Source organism: Cucurbita pepo, chromosome LG01, assembly GCF_002806865.2.
Source record: "Cucurbita pepo subsp. pepo cultivar mu-cu-16 chromosome LG01, ASM280686v2, whole genome shotgun sequence".
Lineage (NCBI taxonomy): Eukaryota > Viridiplantae > Streptophyta > Magnoliopsida > Cucurbitales > Cucurbitaceae > Cucurbita > Cucurbita pepo.
Window position 1 is genome coordinate 18,452,604 of NC_036638.1, and position 23,306 is coordinate 18,475,909.

Consider the following 23,306-nt stretch of genomic DNA (forward strand, 5'->3'; position numbering starts at 1 on the left):
TGAGAGATCAAGGAATATCAGACATTTGACACACTGGGGGCATGTTATTCCATGAACAGGAATCAAGACCCCAACCCGAATGCGTCGTCGAAATCCCAGATGGTAAGTGCTTGTAGTCAGCAGCCAAATCATCGCCTAGGAGCAAAGTGAGTGCATCAGTCATACTGGTTGTCTCCTTTTCAATTCCTGAACTCTGGCCCTGCCAATCTGAAGCAAGCAACGCATCTGGACGTGTGAATTCGACCCCGTTTTTCGCTTCTTTTTCTCTATCAGGGGTCCACACATGATCCAGTGGTTCTGATTTCACATTACTTCCTGCAGAGTTCTTGCATAAGTCAGGCATAGTAACACTAGGAATGAAACCCATGTGATAGGTATACACGTCCAACCGATTCAGTTCAGTTCGACATTACTAGTCCTTTATACACTTCTTTAACATTAGATGAAGTTCATCGTCACTGGTTTTCACTCCAACAACAAAATTGGAAGGGAAAGATTCAACATGCAACACACATTACTTTAACATAAAATAAATCTCACTATATCAATTATATAAAAGGCCATATATTATAAAAACATAATATGTATAAACTATGGGTCATGAAAAACAATATAACAAAAATTTTGGGGACCCAAGATTTAAGTTAGAACCTCGCCGTTCACCGTGAAACTTCGTAGTTGTGGTCACTTAAATTATATGTTAGCAACTTACCATCAAATTAGTAGCTACAGAGAAACACCAAATGGTATTATATATGTTATAAAAGAAACTATCTTTCCTTGAGAAAAATGAAAGTAAACAAGGACATCCAAACTTAACCCTAGCCCACAAGAGTATAAAATACTTCTGTAGATCATGATTATCGAGACACGAGAAGGATTTCATAAGGGATACTTTTGGTTTCGTGTGAAGTAAATATGCAAACAATATAAGAATCATTAACTAACTGTTCAGAATCTTTTCTCAAGCATCCAAATTGAATATCACAATTTTTTTTTGTTGCGAATAAAATAGACCATTAAATTCACTCGGGTTTTAGACCCGAAAAAAATATAGGGTTAACAAAAACCTAATATGTCATCAAGAAATGAGATCCTATTTAAACTCGATAATGTTACTTCCTACGACATAAATATGAGGGTCCAAACCTCATATCCCAAACTAAAATCCAAATCCGTGCATGAATTGTATGGTAGGTATGTAAAGTAATTTAAATGACCAAATGCACCTGAACGAGTGAGGTAAGATTTGAATTAGTAGTCATTATAAAAATATATATATTTAGCTTCGAGCGGGAAACTCACCAGAAAAGGCCTCAGTAAGAGCAGGATCTTCATATGAACTTCCAGTTGCACTGATCGGTGTGCACTCACTGAAAAGTGTGGAGGTAGAGTGACCAAATGGAGAAACAGCCTCGGTATAGTCATCAATTTCTGTCTTACCCGCTGTCATATTATAACTATCAGTTACATCACCTGGAGTAATACTGCAAGAATTTGAATTCTTATCAGATGGATGATTCTTTGGACAACCAATCGTCTTAGATTCATATATTAAAGCTTCTAGTAAGCCACTGTTGCGTGGTGAAAGGCAATCTGATCCCAACATAAAAGTTGGTGGAGATTGAATAAACGGATCAACTGATTCAAACATTGCCGGTTGGATGGGTGTCTCCCAACTGCATAAATCAGTTTCTGGATATTGGAGTGAAGGGAGCTCCAACTTCTCTGTCTCTTTCGAGTGCTGAGAAGCAGAGGAATTGCCATTTGTAAGGGAATGGCTACCCTCAAACGAGCCAAAAGACATGGCATTCTTAGTGGCAGCGTTAGGATCAATAGGAAAAGGTGACCCATATGATTGAGCAACTTGATCATAGGAATTATCCTCAAACTGGTGGAAAGGGGTTTTAACACTACCATCAGGACCAGAGAATAAGGGTGCTGATTCCCGGTAACGCTTTTGACGATGCATTGTAGATGGCATGAAATTACCATATTGAGAAGAATCAAGACCTCTTTTCAGCATACAACTTGAAATTTCTGGAAGCTGGGGCATATAAGATAAGGCATTATGAGGCTTGCCTTGAAATTTGACATCCGGTATTGCATCATAACTATTAGCCTGAAGAAGATCATGATGATCTTTACCTACAATATTACTACCACCTGTGTCTTGGTTATGACGATGCTGCCATGCGCGCAAACTCACTTCAGGGGGATACAGAGGTAGACCAGCCCGCTGCCGCCTCTTAATTCGAGTATTCCAGTAATTCTTAATTTCATTGTCTGTGCGTCCAGGTAACTAAGGAAAAACACAATAAATACCTTAAGGAAATGCAAGTATTTCTAAAGATCAAAACTAGAAATGCATATCACTAGATGATTAAATCTACAGCAATGAATGGAAGATTTGAATGCCAGAAAAGGCGTTATAGCCCTCGATGGATAACAGGCAACTACCACAGATGAAAAAACATAAACCCTTGATGGATAATAGGCAACTGGCATAAATGTAAAACATGCGCTGGAAACCATAGAGAAAATTATAAGTTGCATTGAAGAACCTACAAAGCGGAGCGAACAAAACAATGTGTAACTATAATTTTTCACATTGAAACTCCAATTCGCTAGTCTTAAATAGTTTATCTTGTATGTTGAAAACAAGATTTTGTCTAATATTATCATCTACAAATGAAATGAATTCCATATAAATTTCAATTCTCAAAGCACGATTTTTCCTGTAAAAAGCAAGAAAATCCAAGCCAGCAGTAGGAAATAATCAAACAAATAAAATAAAAAGGAAAGGAGATCGTGCACATACATGGGCTGCCATGCGTGCCCATTTGTTTCCCATTTTAGCGTGCAGATGAATTATTGTATGCTCTTCTTCTGCAGTAAACGCCCCTTTTTTCAAGTTTGGTCTGAGATGATTGGCCCATCGCAAGCGACAGCTCTTCCCACAACGAGAAAGTCCAGAATGCTTCTGAACGGCATTCCAATTCCCCTCCCCATGTTTTTTTACATATTCTATCAAAATCTCATCTTCATTAGATGTCCATGGTCCTTTCTTAAGACAGCCACCGCTAACATTCCCTCCGCTATCTTCATCTACCAACGGTGATAATATCTCATCATTTGAAGGTATGTTGTCTTCACTTCCATTTTTTGTTCGCCGCATCTCTTAGTTTGCAATCAAATAAAGATCCTACAAACAAATTAGGAATATTGATGAAACAAGGAACAATTAAAAAAGAGAGAAAAAGAGTACAGACTTAAACAAACAGAAGTCATCGTGTTGTGATCAAATCCAAGTGGAAAAAGAGAAAGGGGCTGAGATAGTGCACCAATCACCAAGAAAAATACGTGAAGATTCAAAGCAATGGAGGGTGAACTTGTGTTTAATCATAACATTTTTACTAATCAGTACTGGAATAATAATTAAGTCTTCATAAATGTTGACAAAAATACAGATTTCCCTGATCCATAAAAAGAAGAAAAGCCAATTAAATTCTCTTACTCCTACTGGAAGAAATAAATGAACAAAGAAATTAATCGATAGTGAAGTCAATCTGTTACCCTAACCTAGAAGAGTCACTCATCATAAATTCTTAAAGTTCGATAACTCCAAGAACAAAACCCCAAGTAATTAACTCATTAACTACGAAACAAGTCCGCAATTATAGTAACAAATTCAGCATAATCGACACTGAAAAAGTAAACCGTAGCCTACTAAATACAGATCCTTCCTAGCACATCTAAAGCGATTAAAACCTCTAAATTTCAAAACCTAAATCCATAAAAATCCATTTCCATGAAAGAACAGAACAGAGAATCGATATACCTGAATCGAACTCCCGCAACAGAACAAATTCTCAAAGAAACAGGCTTTAAATCGCCGACTTAATGAAAAGCACACAAAAATGATCGAACGAGAAATCAATAGCTCACTCGAGGTGCCGAATTGAGCTACCAGCAGAGAAAATATCGATAATGGAAGATCTGAAACAGAGACACAATCCAAAAAGGGAAAAAACAAAAAATTACAAAAAAAGTAAAAAGAAAAAAAAAAAAATCACACAAACTCCATCTCACCAAAATCATCAGGAAGAGAAACAATCAAAAAGTGCTAAAAACAGACAATCATATCCACAATCATAAACCCTAGTCCTCTCAAAGATCCATCTCTAAAACCAAACAAAAAACAACAAATTCAACAACAAAAATTCATAAACCCTCGAGAAATGCTGACCACAATTTGTGAAATATGATGAAGAATATTCAAGCATAGGGAGTGCAACACATCTGGGAGAATCCCAGAGATCCAAAAGAAAACCATACGGTGATAGAGAGAGAAAGGGAAACAAAAAAAAATGGAGTAGTGACAAATTGAAGCTTCTGAGAGAGAAATTGAAATGTCAAACGAAGAGCAAAATTAGGAAGAGAGAAAGGAGGAGAAAGTTGCATACATTTCCATTCTCTCCCTCCTTCTTCAATCTTCTCTTCTTCACTGAAAATCAAAATCAAAATTCTCATACTTTTTCAATATATATATATATTAAAATTTTCACATAATATTTCCATTTTTGGAAGCGTATAAGATTAATTGTGTAATTATTATTAACTTAACTTATATTTAAATTAACCTTTTTTTCATTACTTTTTTTTTTAAATCATTTATAAATAACAAATAATATCTTATTTTGTTTTTTTGTGTGTGAATGTACTGTTTTACCCTCCCACATTTATATAATGATTCGCTCGGAGTTAATCTAGTTTTCTAATTGAATCGAATTATAATATTATTCTCGAACAAAACAATGTTAATAAATACTTTCAACCGGATTAAAATATTGGATTGTGTTGGATTATTGTTTCGACCATATATTTAAATATTTATTTTAATAAAACTAAAAGGTTAATATGAAGATAATTATTTTTTATTTTTTATTATTGAATTAAGATTTGTAAATCATTTATATATATATATATATATATATATATATATATATATATATGCTCAAACTAAATATTTTATTTTAAGAATTTTTAATGAATATAGGTATATATAATTGTACTAAAATTAATTAAAAAAATTATAAACTCAACTCAATATCTACCTAAATCTAAATCGTATTTATCTTCTAATTATACTAATTAATTTTAATACTATCTTTTAATTATACTAGTTTTTTACTTTTAAAAATAAATTATACAGTTGGTATAGAGCAAAATAAATTATACTTTTAATTATACTCATTAGTCTCCAGGTGTGAGAGCAAATGATCTCCTCGATTCAATAACAAGGTATTGACCTTGGCCTTATGTCGAGTAGAAATCATCATAAAACGAGTTAGAACACGAACAAGAAGACGAAAAATAAGAGAAAAAAAAAAGACAGAAGATATCAAATTCGTTCAAGAGGAGCAAACCAGCAAAGTTTGAATTTGATTGGTCAACCTCGAACATTTAAGGCTCGATTCATTTTGTTAAACGACATAATTTTAGGATGTCTAGAATTTGATTTGGTGGTATGACCTTGGCTAGCTCAATACAATCCAATAACAACAAACGAAAGGGAGTGGGTCGAATACGATAATACATCATTCATTCACTGTTTGTCATAAACGAAGCATTAATAATAACCTAGGATAGTTAAGTTAAAATAATATATCAGGTATATCGAACACTTAATGGAAAGAGTAGGTACTATTCTGATAATAGAAATTCTACTGTCACAGTCAATAAAACTACCCGAACGTTTCCATAGTATCGACCTGACTTTGTTGATGTCCAAATGAGGCACAATCAAAGAGGGAAAGGAAAAAGATGAAATGATGTCTTCTCAATTGTATCTAAAAACATCATCCATTTATCGGTAAGAATTAAAATATCTGATCGAACTCGTCACAAGCTATACTTAATCAATTAGGTACTAATTATCATCGTAAAAACTAAAGTTATTCACGAGTTAGATTTAAATTTATTTTGGACAAACTCAAAATTTTGGATTATTGGGTTGGTGACCAGAATTTACGACTCATATCGGCTCGTGTGTTTTTGTGTTGTGTCGTCACATTTTTTGTTTTTTTTTTAATTATTTTTAAAAATTATAATTATCCGGTAGGTTACATTAATAAAAAAAAATAAAAAAAAAATCCCATAAAGTTTAAATATTATATGTTCATAAGTCACAACACATCAAACATTGGTATTGTGAGATTCTTTTTTAGTTGGAGAGGAGAATGAAACATTTCTTATAAAGGTGTGAAAACTCATTAACATACGTGTTTTAAAAACTGTGAAGCTGACGGAGATATGTAACGGGTCAAAATGGACAATATCGGCTAGCGATGAACTTGGGCTCTAATACTAGTTGTGGCTATCGACAATACGTAATGAGCCAAACCGGACAATTGGGCTATTACAAATGGTATCAGAGCCAGACACCAGACAGTGTGGGAGCAAGGACGATGAGCTCTCAAGGAGAGTGGATTATGAGATACCACATCGGTTGTTACTTGTACAAATGTCAAATATTTTGTATATTCATACCAATCCTAAGAGTAGGGTAGAGTTGAGTTGTGAACCCTATTTTCAAGTTGGTCGGGTTGATCCACCTACGAACGAAACCGAATTTTTTCAATTTTCCCAAAATTCAACCAAACCCGAATTTAATATATAACCCAACTCAACTTTTATATAGTTTGGGTTATTCGAGTCAAGTCGTATGAACATCCCGAATAAAGGTCGAAGATTGAACTAAAAGAATACGATTATTTCGTTTTGGCTCTCAGAGATTTAAGCATCTTATCGTTCTAATCAAACTATATATGTCTTACCGAGTTCGTCAATCAAAACTTTTCCGCTCCTTTTAAGGAAAGGGAGAAAGAAAACGACAAGTAAAGAAATTACACACACAACAAAAGTCGAGCTATTCACGTTTTCTAGAAACATCGAACAAAAAAACTCAATTTAATGAAGTTGATACCAAAATTAGGAGAGCAAGAATATGAAAGAGAAAAAGAATGGGAAAATTAGGGTTCATAGAATAGTGAAGAAAAAATGGAATAAATGAAAGCCCATACTCTTCCCCTTTTTCCATTTTTTATGGCTCTCTTTGTGATGGTGTGATGTCACATGAATAGGGATTGCCCTAAATAATGTCACATGAAGTCTATCCCGACACGGAATTTTAATAGTCAGCTCGAGATAATTAAAAAAAGTGTTTTTATGTAAAGCACTGCTCGTTTTTTCTTTTTTTGTCGGCTAAATCTACTGTATTTCTCGTGCTGCTATTTAATTTGAGCAGAACGATCAAAGAAAAAATTTGGGTAAACTAAACCTAAGTTTTTTTGGACACTCGTGGAGGGTGTCGATGACGCACTCAATATGGGTCAGGTCATCGGCAAAAATAATAACTTTTGGTAGCGGTAAACATTTTATAAGCATATAAACGCATATAAACTTATTCACTCAACTTTTTTTTCTTATACAAAAATTATATATTTTGTTAAAAATGTACGTTTTAGCAAACGTGTTCTTGTCTTATTATATCCGTTCTTGTCGTGTCGTGTTCATACTTTACAAAACGAGAAACGGTATCCAAAATGACCCATAAGGAGAAATTACGCCTATGTTTTGGACATTCGAGCATAGTTCTTGGTGGGTGTGAGCTCAAGAATACTAGCTGGGCGGTGAGTTCACTATCTTCTCCATGCCCCTCCTTAGCATATATTGCTACATCATAGATGTTTCGAGCCTTCGGGATTGTTGGCTACTCATTGCGGTCATTTGTCGTCCCTTGAACTTGGCAATGGACGTCGCTTAATGGTTCCATCGCTCATGTTATGATCTAGGGATTTGTTTTTATTGTTGTCGTAAATACAACTAATTGTCAATTATTACGTACTGTCATCTTCTTCTTATTCACGACTTTAGTTCTCGAGAAAAATGTTTAATTGATTCGTAAGAAGAGTTAGAAATGAAGTTCATTGACTATGATGCTGAAAAGAAAATAGTAAAATAATGAAATAAGAAAAAAAAAAAGTAAAATAATGAAAAAAAAAAAAGAAAATACGAAAAAAGAATACTGAAATAATGGAAAAAATAATGAAATAAAAAACGTAAATAGTAAAATAATGAAAAAAAAAAGTAAAAAATAAGGAAAAAAAAGGAAAATACGAAAAAAGAATACTGAAATAATGGAAAAAATAATGAAATAAAAAAAGTAAATAGTAAAATAATGAAAAAAAAAGTAAAAAATAAGGAAAAAAAAAGGAAAATACGAAAAAAAGAATACTGAAATAATCGAAAAAATAATGAAATAAAAAAAGTAAATAGTAAAATAATGAAAAAAAAATAGTAAAAAATAATGAAATAAGAAAAGAAAATAGTAAAATAATGAAAAAAATTATGTAAAAACAATGTTGAGAGTGGGATTTGAACCCACGCCCTTTCGGACCAGAACCTTAATCTGGCGCCTTAGACCAACTCGGCCATCTCAACATTTGTTAATAGCTAGTCGTAAATTTAAATTATTTAGTAAATGATATTTAAAAAATAATTTTAATTTATCAAAAAAAGAGGACAATTTTTTTATTTATTGAATTAAATAATTTTTTTATAACTCCACCCACATTAAAACTCACAAATAATGTTTTTTTTTTTTTGTTAAGATAAATAAAATATTGTTTTTTCCATCAAATTTGAAAATATTCAAAGTACACATGGTTTTGCAAATGAAAAATGTTTAGTGAAATAAATTAAAACAAAAATCACATCCAAATATAACCAAAATTATATCCAAATAAATAATCATATTTAAATTCGAGATTTTAAAAAATGATTATAAGTCTTATAAATTAGATGATATTATAAAATAATAATTATATAAAATCATGCACATCGTATGAAAATATTGAATTTAATATCCTAACTTAAATTTTCAATATTTTTTTTAATTTAATTACGAAAAGTTTAATTAAATTTTTAATTTTTAATATGTCTTTTTCTTTTTTTAATATAAAAAGATTGTGATAATATCAAAATATAATTGTTAATTAATTGGATTTAATTATTAGTCTCAATTCTATATTTAATTAGATTAGGTTTACCACCCTCATTTATATTCCAAGAACCTAAAATAATAATAATTATTATTATTTAATATGTTTTATATAATTGGTAAATTAAAAAATATAATAATTGGCATGACACGTGTCACCCTCCATAATTCATATATATTGTTGCAACGGTCAACAGAAGTTGCCTTCACATCAAAATAAAATACAACAAAATAATATCTTGTCGTTCTTTTATTATTATTATATGGAAATTGCATAAACAAACCGTTCATCATAGATGATTTTATTATATTAAAAATTTGTAAATTATATTGAAATGCTTAATAAAATAGTTAGGGTTAATTAATCAAATAAAAAATTAATTGGTGCGATTATAAGCTAAAGTGAACGGGATTATAACAAAATTTATAGTTCAGGGATGATTGATGCAATTTTCACCGTATATTAAATATGTAAAATTACAAATTAGTCCCTATGGTTCGGTTTTTATTCTCAGTATTATATCATACGATTTTAATTGTTTCAATTTGATTCATATAATTTTGATATTCATTAATACAAAAGACAATACAACCCCTGGAAATATGACCTGGTGGACAAGTATGGTCGTGCACTGACTTAATAAAATAATATTTTAATTTTTTAAAAAATAAAAATTGAAAATTATCGACGTTCAATTGTCTAGTATACAAATTATTTATTAGAAATTATGTTTTTTTTACTTGAATTTTGTTTAATAAAAATGGTCTCAGTTGAAGTAAAACATAACTCAAAACATTTAAATAAAATAAAATAAAAATAATAAAAATAATTATTTACAGAAGATATTAATATTTTGTTAATATATATATAATTTAAATATTAATATTTCTAATATTGCTTCAATATTTAAAACTATATTGTAGCTCATATATTTTAAATTTTATTAAATTTTAATATTTATACTTTCAAGTTAATCTATAAATTTGGAAAATAACTTTTTATAAAAAAATTATTATTGTTATTATTATTTAATTAATTTTAATTTTTATAAACTTAAAAAAATAGATAAATTCAGTAGATTGAAGAACTTCAATCAATCTGGAACACCCATATTTATTCATATAAATTTCTTTCCCGCTTAAACAAATTCAGTGTTTTTAGAACAGCGACAATTTAGTTGAAAATAATTTCAAAACTTAAGAAATGTTGAAGAAAAAACCCATATTTTGTTTTTTTTTTTTGAAAATTTTTGGTTGAATTTTTGATTTGGTGGATTTGTTCTTGCTGTCGCCACCCATTACGACTTCTTCTCCGTTTCTTGCAATGATCGTCTTCCTACTCTCTTTCTCTCTCTAGATTCACACTTTCTTCTCTAAAAAATACTTCGATGGCTTTGACCATTCTCTGTTCTTGTTCTCTCCCTCTTACACGCTTCTCCAACTACTATTTTCGCTTAAGAAATTTGCCCATCCGGCCGCAGACTTGGTCTATTTGTTATTGTTGTTCTTATTGTTCTTCACATACACTCTGTTGTTTCCTCTGTGATGCTCTGTTAATCGATAGACTGAGTTTTGTATCGGTGCGAGTTAGTGGTTGAGTTTCTACTGGATTTTTGAATTTGTGATTTGATTGGGATTTTGTAATCTGGGAATTTCGTGAATGCGTTAGTGATTGAGTTTCTACTGGATTTTTTATCTTGGTTTAGTGTTTTTGTAGCTAGTTTGGCGATTTCGTGAATGCGTTGATGATTAGGTTTGTGCTGATTGTTAAATCATGGCGTCGGATTGGCCGCTCTTGATTGTATCTCCAAGAACGCCCAAAACTACATCTCACGATCTACAAAAACAGGATCCGAACCAACCTGGATTGTTCTTCGCGATGAATGAGAACTTAGCGAGTACTGAACTAGGTCACCGCGCTTTCTCGCGGCGAAGTCAATCGTCGCTACAATCGAAATCCTCAATTCGCGAAGTGAGTTCTAGTGATGATTTTGGATCGAGGCCTGTTCGTCATGGTTCTCGAGGTGCCGATTCTGAAGCACTGAGCTTATCACAGAAGGAGATCAATGACGAAGATGCGAGGTTGATTTACATCGATGATCCTGAGAAGACGAACGAGAAGTTCGAATTCGCTAGAAATTCGATTCGCACCGGCAAGTATTCGATTCTAACTTTTCTACCGAGAAATCTGTTTGAACAGTTTCATAGAATTGCTTATATATATTTCCTAGCCATTGCTGTTCTTAATCAACTTCCTCAGCTTGCCGTTTTTGGTCGAACAGTATCTATTTTGCCTTTAGCTTTTGTGCTTCTTGTTACTGCTGTTAAAGATGCATATGAGGATTGGAGAAGGCATCGTTCTGATAAGATTGAGAACAATAGATTAGCTTCAGTTTTGGTTGATGGTCAGTTTCATGATAAGAAATGGAAGGATATTAGAGTTGGTGAGATACTTAAGATTGGTGCAAATGGTACCATTCCTTGTGATATGGTGCTTCTTTCTACTAGTGATTCCACAGGGGTTGCTTATGTGCAGACCTTGAATTTGGACGGCGAATCGAATTTGAAAACGAGGTATGCGAAACAGGAGACGATGTCGAAAATGCCCGACAAGGAGAAGATTGTTGGGTTGATTAAATGTGAGAAACCCAATAGGAATATCTATGGATTTCATGCTAATATGGAGATTGATGGGAAACGACTTTCACTTGGACCTCCAAACATTGTTCTTCGAGGTTGTGAGCTCAAGAACACGAGCTGGGCGGTTGGCGTTGCTGTATATGCTGGCCGTGAGACCAAAGCCATGCTTAATAGTTCTGGAGCTCCGTCGAAAAGAAGTCGACTCGAGACTCGTATGAATGTGGAGATTATTATGCTCTCTTTCTTTCTCATTGCTTTGTGTATAGTTGTTTGTGTTCTTGCTGCTGTTTGGTTCTTTAGAAACAGGGAAGATTTGGATGTTTTGCCTTATTTCAGGAATAAGGATTTCTCAAAAGATCCACCTGAAACCTATAACTATTATGGATGGGGATTGGAGGCCTTTTTTGTATTCCTCATGTCAGTCATTGTGTTTCAGATCATGATCCCTATTTCACTTTACATTTCGATGGAGCTTGTTCGTGTTGGCCAGGCTTATTTCATGATTCGAGACGTTCAAATGTACGATGAAACATCGAATTCTAGATTTCAGTGTCGAGCTTTGAACATAAATGAGGATTTAGGACAAATAAAGTATGTTTTTTCAGACAAAACGGGTACTCTGACTGAGAATAAGATGGAGTTTCGATGTGCTAGCATTTCGGGGGTCGATTATGCAGGTGAAAGTACCGGCCCCCTCGACGAACAGATTGGATACTCGGCTCGAGGTAAGCAGATTTCTTTTTTCCTTTCATTTGTTCAATAAGGTCCCCTATCCAAGTGTGGTTTAGCTTATCTTTTGCTATTTTTTGTAACAGTGGATGGAAAGGTTTTGAGACCGAAAATGGCTGTCAAAACCGACCCCGAGCTTCTACAGTTATCAAGAAGTGGAAAGCACACCAAGAATGGAAGATATATTCATGATTTCTTCCTGGCATTAGCTGCTTGCAATACCATTGTTCCTCTTATTACAGAAACTTCTGATCCTTCAGTGCAATTAGTTGACTACCAAGGCGAGTCCCCGGATGAACAGGCGTTGGTTTATGCTGCTGCGGCATACGGTTTTATGCTGATCGAACGAACCTCTGGTCATATAGTTATCGACATACATGGTACAAAAGAAAGGTAGATCATGCTTCAGCTTGGTTATTGAAAAATATTTCTTTGCATAACGTGTTAGGAATTACGAATCTCCACAATAGTATGATATTGTCTGCTTAAGCTCTCATGGCTTTGCTTTTGGTTTCCCAAAAGGCCTCGTACCAATGAAGATGTATTCCTTACTTATAATCCCACGACCAACTCCTTAATTAGTCGATGTGGGACTCCTCTCCCGACAATCCTCAACAATCCTCTCCTCGAACAAAGTACACCATAGAGCCTCCCTTGAGGCCTATGAAGCTGTCGAATAGTCTCTTCTTAATCGAGACTCGACTCCTTCTCTAGAGCCCTTGAACAAACGAGTCACTTTTGACTACACCTTCACGGCTCACAACTTCTTTGTTCAACATTTGAAGATTCTATTGACATGACTAAGTTAAAGGCATGACTCTGATACCATGTTAGGAATCACGAACCTCCACAATGGTATGATATTGTCCACTTTGAGCATAAGCTCTCATGGCTTTACTTTTGGTTTCCCAAAAGGCCTCATACTAATGGAGATAGTGTTGCTCACTTATAAACCCATGATCCTCCTCTTAATTAACCAACGTGAGACTACTCCTTTCAATAATCCTCTACCCTGCTTTCTAAAACTAATTAATATTGGCTTGCAGATATAATGTTTTGGGAATGCACGAGTTTGATAGCGACAGGAAGCGGATGTCGGTGATATTGGGATGTCCCGACATGTCCTTCAAAGTATTTGTAAAAGGTGCTGATAACTCCATGTTCAAGGTGATGGGTGGAAATACGAACACGAGTATCATTCAAGCCACTAAAGCTCATCTTCATTCATACTCATCAAAGGGTCTCAGAACACTGGTTATTGGGATGAAAGAACTCAGTTCTTCTGACTTTGATAAATGGCACTTGATGTTTGAGGAAGCAAGCACTGCTCTGATCGGCAGAGCAGCCAAGCTTCGCAAGGTTTCCAGTAGCATAGAAAACAATTTGTCCATATTGGGGGCCTCTGGCATTGAAGATAAGTTACAAAAAGGTGTTCCAGAAGCTATAGAAGCTTTAAGAATGGCAGGCATTAAAGTATGGGTTTTGACCGGGGATAAGCAAGAAACAGCCATATCAATAGGTTACTCCTCCAAGCTCTTGACAAACAAGATGACCCAAATTATCATTAACAGCAACTCGGTTGATTCATGCCGAAGGAGTTTAGAAGATGCAATAATTATGTCGAAAAAGCTTGCTACTGCGTCGGGGGTTACACTGGATAGCGAAGGACGTACCGAAGCTATAACGGCTTCGGTTGCGTTGATCATTGATGGTAGCAGCCTTGTTCATATTCTTGACAGTAGACTTGAAGAACAGGTATAAATGCTTTCAAACCTGCAAATTCCATCTTGTATATACTCTTGATTGTCTAACGTTTTAGCTAACTCGCTTGTGTTTCAGCTTTTCCAACTATCTTGTCACTGTTCGGTGGTGTTATGCTGTCGAGTTGCTCCATTGCAGAAAGCTGGAATTGTTGCTCTTGTCAAGAGAAGGACTTCTGACATGACACTTGCCATTGGTGATGGTAATTCTCAATATAATAGCGGGCTTGGCCTAACAGATATTATCTTATTTGGACTTTCCGTTTTTAGTTTTTCCTTAAAACGCGTCAGCTAGGGAGAGGTTTTNTCCTCGAACAAAGTACACCATAGAGCCTCCCTTGAGGCCTATGAAGCTGTCGAATAGTCTCTTCTTAATCGAGACTCGACTCCTTCTCTAGAGCCCTTGAACAAACGAGTCACTTTTGACTACACCTTCACGGCTCACAACTTCTTTGTTCAACATTTGAAGATTCTATTGACATGACTAAGTTAAAGGCATGACTCTGATACCATGTTAGGAATCACGAACCTCCACAATGGTATGATATTGTCCACTTTGAGCATAAGCTCTCATGGCTTTACTTTTGGTTTCCCAAAAGGCCTCATACTAATGGAGATAGTGTTGCTCACTTATAAACCCATGATCCTCCTCTTAATTAACCAACGTGAGACTACTCCTTTCAATAATCCTCTACCCTGCTTTCTAAAACTAATTAATATTGGCTTGCAGATATAATGTTTTGGGAATGCACGAGTTTGATAGCGACAGGAAGCGGATGTCGGTGATATTGGGATGTCCCGACATGTCCTTCAAAGTATTTGTAAAAGGTGCTGATAACTCCATGTTCAAGGTGATGGGTGGAAATACGAACACGAGTATCATTCAAGCCACTAAAGCTCATCTTCATTCATACTCATCAAAGGGTCTCAGAACACTGGTTATTGGGATGAAAGAACTCAGTTCTTCTGACTTTGATAAATGGCACTTGATGTTTGAGGAAGCAAGCACTGCTCTGATCGGCAGAGCAGCCAAGCTTCGCAAGGTTTCCAGTAGCATAGAAAACAATTTGTCCATATTGGGGGCCTCTGGCATTGAAGATAAGTTACAAAAAGGTGTTCCAGAAGCTATAGAAGCTTTAAGAATGGCAGGCATTAAAGTATGGGTTTTGACCGGGGATAAGCAAGAAACAGCCATATCAATAGGTTACTCCTCCAAGCTCTTGACAAACAAGATGACCCAAATTATCATTAACAGCAACTCGGTTGATTCATGCCGAAGGAGTTTAGAAGATGCAATAATTATGTCGAAAAAGCTTGCTACTGCGTCGGGGGTTACACTGGATAGCGAAGGACGTACCGAAGCTATAACGGCTTCGGTTGCGTTGATCATTGATGGTAGCAGCCTTGTTCATATTCTTGACAGTAGACTTGAAGAACAGGTATAAATGCTTTCAAACCTGCAAATTCCATCTTGTATATACTCTTGATTGTCTAACGTTTTAGCTAACTCGCTTGTGTTTCAGCTTTTCCAACTATCTTGTCACTGTTCGGTGGTGTTATGCTGTCGAGTTGCTCCATTGCAGAAAGCTGGAATTGTTGCTCTTGTCAAGAGAAGGACTTCTGACATGACACTTGCCATTGGTGATGGTAATTCTCAATATAATAGCGGGCTTGGCCTAACAGATATTATCTTATTTGGACTTTCCGTTTTTAGTTTTTCCTTAAAACGCGTCAGCTAGGGAGAGGTTTTCACACCCTTGTAAAGAATGCTTCGTTCCCCTCTCCAACCGACGTGGTATCTCACAATCCACCCCCCTTCAGGGACCTGCGTCCTCGTTGGTACACGGCCTTGCACAGAGGCCATACTAACCTTCTCTGTATTGTTCCAATTTTATCGAATGTCCCAGATTGTGAGGAACAAGTATCAGCAAGGACGTTGAGTCTCGAAGGGGGTGGATTGAGGGAAACGAAGCATTTTTATAAGAGTATGGAAACCTCTCCCTAACTGACTTGTTTTAAAAATCTTGAGGGAAAGCCCGAAACGAAAAATCCAAAGAGGACAATATCTGCTGGAGGTTTAGGCTGTTACACTCAATTTCTTTTGCTTTCTAGTTTTCATTTCTGAAAGCCCATCTTTCTGAACCTATATCAAAATTCTTCTTTGCTATGGATGTTTGGTCATAGATTTTATGTTTGTCAAATCTTCGTAGGCGCAAATGACGTGTCGATGATCCAAAAGGCGGATGTGGGTGTCGGTATCAGCGGTCTAGAGGGTCGACAAGCTGTCATGGCGTCGGATTTCGCCATGGGGCAATTTAGATTCTTGGTTCCTCTTCTATTGGTCCATGGACATTGGAATTACCAGCGCATGGGCTACATGATCTTGTACAACTTTTACAGAAATGCAGTATTTGTGCTTGTTCTCTTTTGGTGAGTAATGTCTGTCTAGATCATATGAAATAGAAACATCCAAGAACTTGGGAAACTTCTGATATGATGATGTGTTTCTTCATAGGTACGTACTCTTCACCGGTTACTCGTTATCGACCGCGATCAACCAATGGAGCAGTGTACTCTACTCTATAATCTATACTTGTTTGCCCACAATTGTTGTTGGAATTCTTGACAAAGACTTAGGAAGAAGGACCCTTCTTAGTTACCCTCAACTCTATGGGGCTGGCCATAGACAAGAGAGCTACAACTCTGGCTTGTTTTGGTTAACAATGGTCGACACTGTGTGGCAAAGCATTGCTATTTTCTTCATCCCCCTCCTTTCCTTCTGGGCTACCACCGTCGACATTTCAGGCCTCGGAGATCTCTGGCTACTCGCTACGGTCATCGTCGTCAACTTACACTTGGCAATGGACGTGTTTCGATGGTATTCCATCACCCATGCCGTGATTTGGGGATCCACTCTCGCAACAATCATTTGCGTCATTGTTCTTGATTCGATATTGTCGCTTCCCGGTTACTGGTATGTGATATAATCCTACTTCGTAAAGCCTTCTCATTCTATAACTTCGTCCATTCTAATATAGTGAGCACGTTATGAAACTATGGCAGGGCGATATATCACGTGGCGGGCACAGCATCTTTTTGGCTATGTTTGTTGTCGATCGTCGTTGTAGCGTTACTTCCTCGGTTCATCGTAAAGTACCTTTATCAATATTATAGTCCATGTGACATCCAAATAGCAAGAGAGGCTGATAAATTTGGAAGGATAAGAGAGATGGGAGTTGTACAAACAGAGATGATCCCAGTCCTCAACAATCCTTCACAACTATGACACAAGTTGTTCACAATTCTTTAGGCTGTTGCCATCCAAAGGGTAGAAATGTAATTTAATTTTTTTCAATTTTTTATTTATTTAATATATCTTTGTTGTTCATAATTGAGTAAATAATTATTATTCTTTGAGTTGTTATCTTGCTGGATTGTGTTTTATTTATTTATTTTTATTTTTTAAAATATATATTTCCCGTGTGTTCGGTTGAAACATTTTTTTTTTGACATAATTCAATTGTTCAGAGAATTTAAGTCATTTATTTAATTTTTTTTTTAAAGAAAAGTAAAATTTTAATATTTAAAATATTTATTTATTTGTTTTTAAACATTCAATTTTAATATATATTTTGAAAGATTATATTTTAAATACTCACAATTTTATTTTTAATAGTTGGAGTATATATTTTTTTAATTACCAATAAATAGGAATTGGATAAATTAAAATTTAATATATTCAATTTTTTTCAAAAATTATAAATTTATTAAATAAAATATATTGAAATATATAATTTTATTAGACAAAAAATTTTCATTTGTAAATTTTTTAAATTGAATTTACATTTTACCATTAAATTTATGAAAATTTGTTTTTTTTTTTATTATAAATGTTGGATGACGTCACTCTCCGGCACTCTGTCAGAATTATTCNTTTTTTTTTTTTTTTTTTTTTTTCTTCCCGAAACGCCCTCCCCGAACATAGAAATTCATCAGGGTTTAACGCCTCTCCTAGGGTTTCTCTGTACAGTTCAAATTCTTCTTCAGCTCTGAAAATCAATGGCGAACGGATTGATGAAGCTCACCACGATCGTCTCTCGTTCCTCTATTGTCCTCCGTCAATGGCATCAGTCCTCGTCGTTTTCTCGTCTCGGTGCTCATGAATATCTCAAGGTCAATCTGCATTTGAATTTGGGTCTTTACTTTACTCGACTAGTTCGGATTATTGAGTACTTTTCCGATCGGTGAATGCAATTGCTTTTGGTTCGTTTGAGATCTTAATTTACCTAAGCTGCACAAGATTGTGTTANTAAATTTGTTTGTTCATGAGTATGGAATGTGGAATTTGATGTCTTGAGTTTTTTCTATCTTCGCGTGGAAATCAGGCAGCTGAGGTAATTAGCAGAAGTGGGATGAATATTTCTAAAGGAGTTGCTGTACCTACCATTGACGGAGCAAAGAGGGCTTTACCAGATACGTATGTAACTGTAAGAGAGGTATGTTCTGGATATCAGTGGAGCGAATTAGTGGAAAGAAAAGGTGTAGGGAACCAAAGAACAATCTAATGATCAAAATGTGTGTCTTAGATGTTCCAGTATGCAACACGCAGTTCCCTGAAACAAAGAGCAGAAAAGTAATAATTAAAAGAACCTACTTTAATGGCTTCTGATCAGTTACAAATATATGCATCTCCTGTTACCTTTTACGGTTACATGATCAATATGTATCTTCTTTCTTTCAATATCAATTTCAATATGTAAACCTTTTGCCTTATATGTCTGTGCTATTAGGTAGTAAAATCTTTTCTGTTTGACAGTGTTTGAACCAACTCAAAGGCTCTTGGAATTTTAACCTTAGAATGAACTTAAGAAAGTTTGAAGTAGAGGGGTTATAAATCCCGTTTTGATCAACTTTTTTCAGCTCTTTTTCTTCCTAAAATGCTTGTCAAATTCGTTGGATAGGTAAATATTCTAATAACTAAACTAATAAGCCAAGGTGTTACTTCTATTTCATAAAGGAAAAAAAATGCAAAGTGTTCTGTTGGACAGCTTTTTTTTTTTTTTTTTGGAGCTTTTGTACAAATAAGATCGTACAAAGTAAAGCCTTCACAAGCTTTGAGTCCACCATCACGGAAGTGATTTTATTGCGAGGGTTGGCTAGAGAGGAATATGAGAAGGTTTCGAAGCATTTATAAGAAACCCTCAAGCATTTGGGATAATTTATCTTTTGGTGCTTCTCCTCAGAGCTCTTGTTTGAAACAACTTCCCTGCCGATATCAACCCTAATAGGAGCATTTCTTCGGAAACTCCCCAACTCTTTGTTTATTAAAAAAAGAAAAAGATCCTGCTCTACTTGACTTATTAGCTCTTCAAACATCTTGGAAAAGAATAGAAGAAAATATGTATTGAACTCTAAGATAGAAGTGGGTATTGCTCAAAGAACTTTTCTCTTTCAAATGATGATATTGCATTAATTACCAGCATTCTTAGCCAATGCAGAAGGTTCTCGAATTTGAGATTTCTAATTAAGATGTATAATTGATGCAGCTGCTTGGTCCACTGAAGTCAGGCGTTGCCAAACGATCTGCTGGGTACGTGCGCGATATACCGAAGGTGCAATAACTCCTTTATGGCATACTTTGATTTTTAATTGGCATTTTTTTTAGCATTCACTGAATGTCTGATTATATTATTCATTGACTTTGCAGGATACACTTGGAGCTACTGGTTGGTTTTATTTCCATTTATTTTTCTTGAACTTGGTTATTCTGCCATGTTTTTTGTTTTTTTGTTTTTTTATTTTACTGCAGGGGTGGGGGTGAGTTTTCAAAATGAGAACTCTTTTTAATTTTTTTGGATGATTGAACGGTTACTGGTGCAACTTAAGTCTATATCCTTCAAAATTGCTCCTGGACAGTGGGTCATATCTTGCTTAAAAAATTTCCTTCGAAAGATTGACTATTTAGTTTAAGTTTTCACATTGTATGCATGGATTTGACATATTTGATCTGGTTACTTTGATATCTCATATGAAGCTATTATGCATGGGCGATGAAAAACGGAGGAGTTTCAAGGGATTTTAGAATTGTCTAATTATGGTTATGGATTAACATGTGGAAAATGAGTTTCTTGGGGCTTGATGCTGAGAGAAATTAATTGAGTCCCCTGNGGGGGGGGGGGGGGGGGGGTCTGTCTCTTGCAATTAACTCTTCCATGTTATATATGTATATATATTTTTTTGTAGGTATAGCTGTTTTATCTAGACGGCAGGGTGCAAGGGGATCAATTGTCAAATTGTCACCACTAGCTGTCGCTAGGAGTTGTGATACAAATGCTGGAGTGCCGTGCTTCGCTAGATTTATGTCGTCAAAATCTTCAGAACAACGTGGGCAAACCGCATCTGAGGTTTGTGTTCAATTTGAGTTTCTTTAACATGTAATAGGGAGTCTAGATTTCAGGTTCATTAGTACTGAGTTTTAGTAGAAGGAACTTTGACTGGATTTAAATGTGGTGCTTGTGTCTCAAATTTATGCATCCTGAAATAATTATGAAGATGACAACTCGCAGTCCTTAACATCCATGTCAACTGAGAAAAAAAAATGATCATCTCTAATAAATCTTAGATCCAATTAAGCAAGTACATGGGAATAATTAGAATATCAACATTATTTGCAAGGAAAATTTAAGTTAGCCTGTCTACAATTTGTTGTTAAACATTGTTGAATGCATTTCTGTAATATATTTATATGAAGCCAGCTTCCATTAAGAGAGTTAAATAAACAACTAGAGAGGAGTGATACGATAAAGGAGGCAACACCAATAAAAAAAAATGTTACCAGAATTGACGTTTACTAGGTATCTCATTGAGGTGTTGGTGGTTAAAATTAAAGCTGACATGATGATATAAGTTTTAAATTTCTTCTCATTTATTTGCATTGGCCCGATATGGCTGCTGCTTTATCTTGATCACCTACGAGTTCATCAACCTGGTTTTTTTCCTTGATCTTAATATCAGAGAAAAAAGGAAATATCGACAGTGGAGGATCCATTTGATGCCCCCACATATAATATACCAGAGAAGCCTGTTACATTTGCAGAGGGAGCATCCTACAGTTTTATCATCCTTGCAGGGCTTGGAGTTGCAGCAGCTGCTGGCTATGCAGTTTTTAAGGAGCTTATATTTCAACCAAAAGAGTAAAAATCAACTTACAATTGATTACTATTGCGAAGTTTTGCTTATAATTATGACTTGTGCCTTGTGATTTCCTCTTAACTAGTGACTCTGATGTACTAATTCTTTTGTTTAGGTATAAGATCTTCGGCAAGGCTCTTAAAAGGATTCAAGATGACAGCCAGGTTAGTGAAATTAACCTTGACCTTTTGGCACACTTAAACACTCCAGGATAAACATGTCCATGAGAACAAATATACTAAATGAAACGAAAACAACCAAGGCAATTACATATGCAGAAAACCAAGCTAGAAATGACCGACCGAGAGAACAAAGAGAACCATTTTGAAGTTTCTGCGTTTTACTTGAATAAAATTAAGCATTTTGAAGTCTACTCAACAAATTCACCTGAGCCTTTATGTTTTATTAGATTAGTTTTTCTATCCTGCAGGTTAGGGTAAGAATTGGTTCCCCTATAACTGGTTATGGGCAAGAAACTAGGAATCGGGCTGCTCGCCAACGTATCCCTAATAGGGTGTGGACTGATGAAGATGGTGTTGAGCGAGTAGAGGTAATTTGTGTCTTAAAATATGATAAATTTTTACTGTTTTAGTAATGATAATTTGTTTTTGTAGAAGTTGCTAAATAATTCCCCTTTTACATTGTAAATTAACAAATCATTTTGTAGAGTTCATTTTCTTTATACCTTGCCAACTATATTCGCAGGTGAACTTTTATATTCGTGGACCCCATGGAGCTGGAAAAGTTTACACTGAGATGTTCAAGGATCAAGCGGATAAGCAGTGGAAGTTCACATATTTGATCGTCGAGGTGAAATCGCCTTCTCCCGCCCAATTGATCCTAGAATCTTATATGCCTGCCTGACCTTTCAGCATCCTAACCCGCTCTAGATTTTGTACTGAATTATACATTATTTAGAATTATCATCTCATGTTTATAGATTTCCTCCCTTCTCCCGCCCCATTAAATTTTTTGATACGATTAGGCCAATTTTTCTAGTTCGATATTTCGGATTACCTCCTTGCAAGAGAGTTCCAATAAGTACTCACTCATTCAACTTTCTTCTACTCGATACAAGTGAATCAGAAAGTTTTGCCCATAGACGATGCAGCCTCCATTTCGGTAACTCGTTATTGATTCTCTCTTGCTGCTAAATCTACCCTACCAAGGATAGATTTGTTCTTTCCATGCTGTGTGTATTTCTTTGTCCAGAAGTCCCAGATTTTCTCATGTTAGGCTCTCGCTAGAGTTGTAGTGAAACAACAAAGAATCAACTGGAAATTGAAGGTATGAGGCTTATTTATTTGTTTGCTTCTTCTTAGCTTGTTTGCATGCTTCGTTAAAAGGCTCAATTTGCGCCCCTCACCTTCATACATTTCATAAAGGCTTGTGCCAATAAATGGATGGCTGATGTTATTCAATACAAAGGATAAGAACTATAGCTCTTTGTTTGTTTGTTTGTTTTGGCCTGCTGATTGTTCTGTATTGTTCATGGGATGCATCAAGATTATTAACTCAATTTGTTTACAATTAATAATCTATGTTTGACTGAATTAAGCTACTTTATCTAAGCTGAGAATTGAAAGATTCACTAAATAATGTGCTTTTGGTCCATTAATAAGGTTTTTTCTCTGTTTTTGGGAGGATTTGCCAAGTTTGGGCACTTGAAAAGAAATTCAAATCTTGAAGTTACTAATCTAATATGTAATTGTGAATCACTTCAACTTAATTTTTTTTCATAATTATATAATAATACAAGTTGAGAATATTTGAAATTTTTAGTAAAAAAAATTAATTTATTCTCCCACTTTGGATTTTCAACCATTACAGTCCCATTTTAATATTTTAATGCATAATCTTCTATTTTTCATCTATTTTTGCCTACTTTTTTAAATATAGATTTGATGATATTTCAACACTAA

At 34.9% G+C, this 23,306-nt stretch overlaps 3 protein-coding genes, 1 non-coding gene and 1 pseudogene across 6 annotated transcripts in view; 2 read left to right on the forward strand and 3 right to left on the reverse strand.

Moving 5' to 3' along the window:
- Positions 1–4,526, reverse strand: part of LOC111779376 (transcription factor MYB33-like) — a 4,834-nt gene extending 308 nt beyond the window's left edge. The window contains exons 1-4 of one of the 3 annotated variants that reach the window (XM_023659543.1): positions 4,467–4,526; positions 2,822–3,205; positions 1,306–2,302; positions 1–315 (exon numbers count right to left, since the gene is read on the reverse strand). The exon at positions 1–315 is cut by the window's left edge and continues 308 nt beyond it. In XM_023659543.1, the coding sequence (XP_023515311.1) occupies positions 8–315; positions 1,306–2,302; positions 2,822–3,178 (1,662 nt within the window). In that variant the 5' untranslated portion in view covers positions 3,179–3,205; positions 4,467–4,526 and the 3' untranslated portion in view covers positions 1–7. The other 2 variants (XM_023659560.1, XM_023659551.1) reach the window with 2 other exon arrangements.
- Positions 4,527–8,424: 3,898 nt separating this feature from the next.
- On the reverse strand, positions 8,425–8,505 carry TRNAL-AAG. Its single transcript has one exon. It is a non-coding gene; the product is annotated as a tRNA-Leu (tRNA).
- A 1,678-nt stretch (positions 8,506–10,183) lies between these two features.
- LOC111779259 (phospholipid-transporting ATPase 1-like) lies at positions 10,184–17,628 on the forward strand. The gene is made up of 7 exons (XM_023659377.1): positions 10,184–12,429; positions 12,520–12,826; positions 13,480–14,188; positions 14,273–14,396; positions 16,404–16,623; positions 16,709–17,167; positions 17,257–17,628. Exons 1-7 carry the CDS (start codon positions 10,839–10,841, stop codon positions 17,477–17,479), a joined length of 3,633 nt encoding a protein of 1,210 aa, XP_023515145.1. The 5' UTR covers positions 10,184–10,838; the 3' UTR covers positions 17,480–17,628.
- Positions 16,041–16,112, reverse strand: LOC111782925 (annotated as a pseudogene).
- Positions 17,629–18,143: 515 nt separating the features above from the next.
- Positions 18,144–22,805, forward strand: LOC111782282 (probable mitochondrial import inner membrane translocase subunit TIM21). Its single transcript, XM_023663136.1, has 9 exons — positions 18,144–18,366; positions 18,579–18,689; positions 19,740–19,805; positions 19,901–19,919; positions 20,437–20,597; positions 21,208–21,386; positions 21,500–21,548; positions 21,815–21,934; positions 22,090–22,805. The coding sequence occupies exons 1-9, from the start codon at positions 18,253–18,255 to the stop codon at positions 22,246–22,248; spliced, it is 978 nt and encodes a 325-aa protein (XP_023518904.1). The 5' UTR covers positions 18,144–18,252; the 3' UTR covers positions 22,249–22,805.
- Positions 22,806–23,306: the final 501 nt, after the last annotated feature.

What these genes read in the sequence shown, in the direction of transcription:
- LOC111779259 (XM_023659377.1), top strand. Translation starts at nt 10,839, where the DNA reads ATGGCGTCGGATTGGCCGCTCTTGATTGTATCTCCAAGAACGCCCAAA. An exon ending in GATTGGATACTCGGCTCGAG is followed by an intron (nt 12,430 to 12,519) that starts GTAAGCAGATTT and finishes TTTTTGTAACAG; the next exon opens with TGGATGGAAAGGTTTTGAGA. An exon ending in ACAGTAGACTTGAAGAACAG is followed by an intron (nt 14,189 to 14,272) that starts GTATAAATGCTT and finishes CTTGTGTTTCAG; the next exon opens with CTTTTCCAACTATCTTGTCA.
- LOC111782282 (XM_023663136.1), top strand. Translation starts at nt 18,253, where the DNA reads ATGGCGAACGGATTGATGAAGCTCACCACGATCGTCTCTCGTTCCTCT. An exon ending in GGATTCAAGATGACAGCCAG is followed by an intron (nt 21,549 to 21,814) that starts GTTAGTGAAATT and finishes TCTATCCTGCAG; the next exon opens with GTTAGGGTAAGAATTGGTTC. An exon ending in ATGGTGTTGAGCGAGTAGAG is followed by an intron (nt 21,935 to 22,089) that starts GTAATTTGTGTC and finishes CTATATTCGCAG; the next exon opens with GTGAACTTTTATATTCGTGG.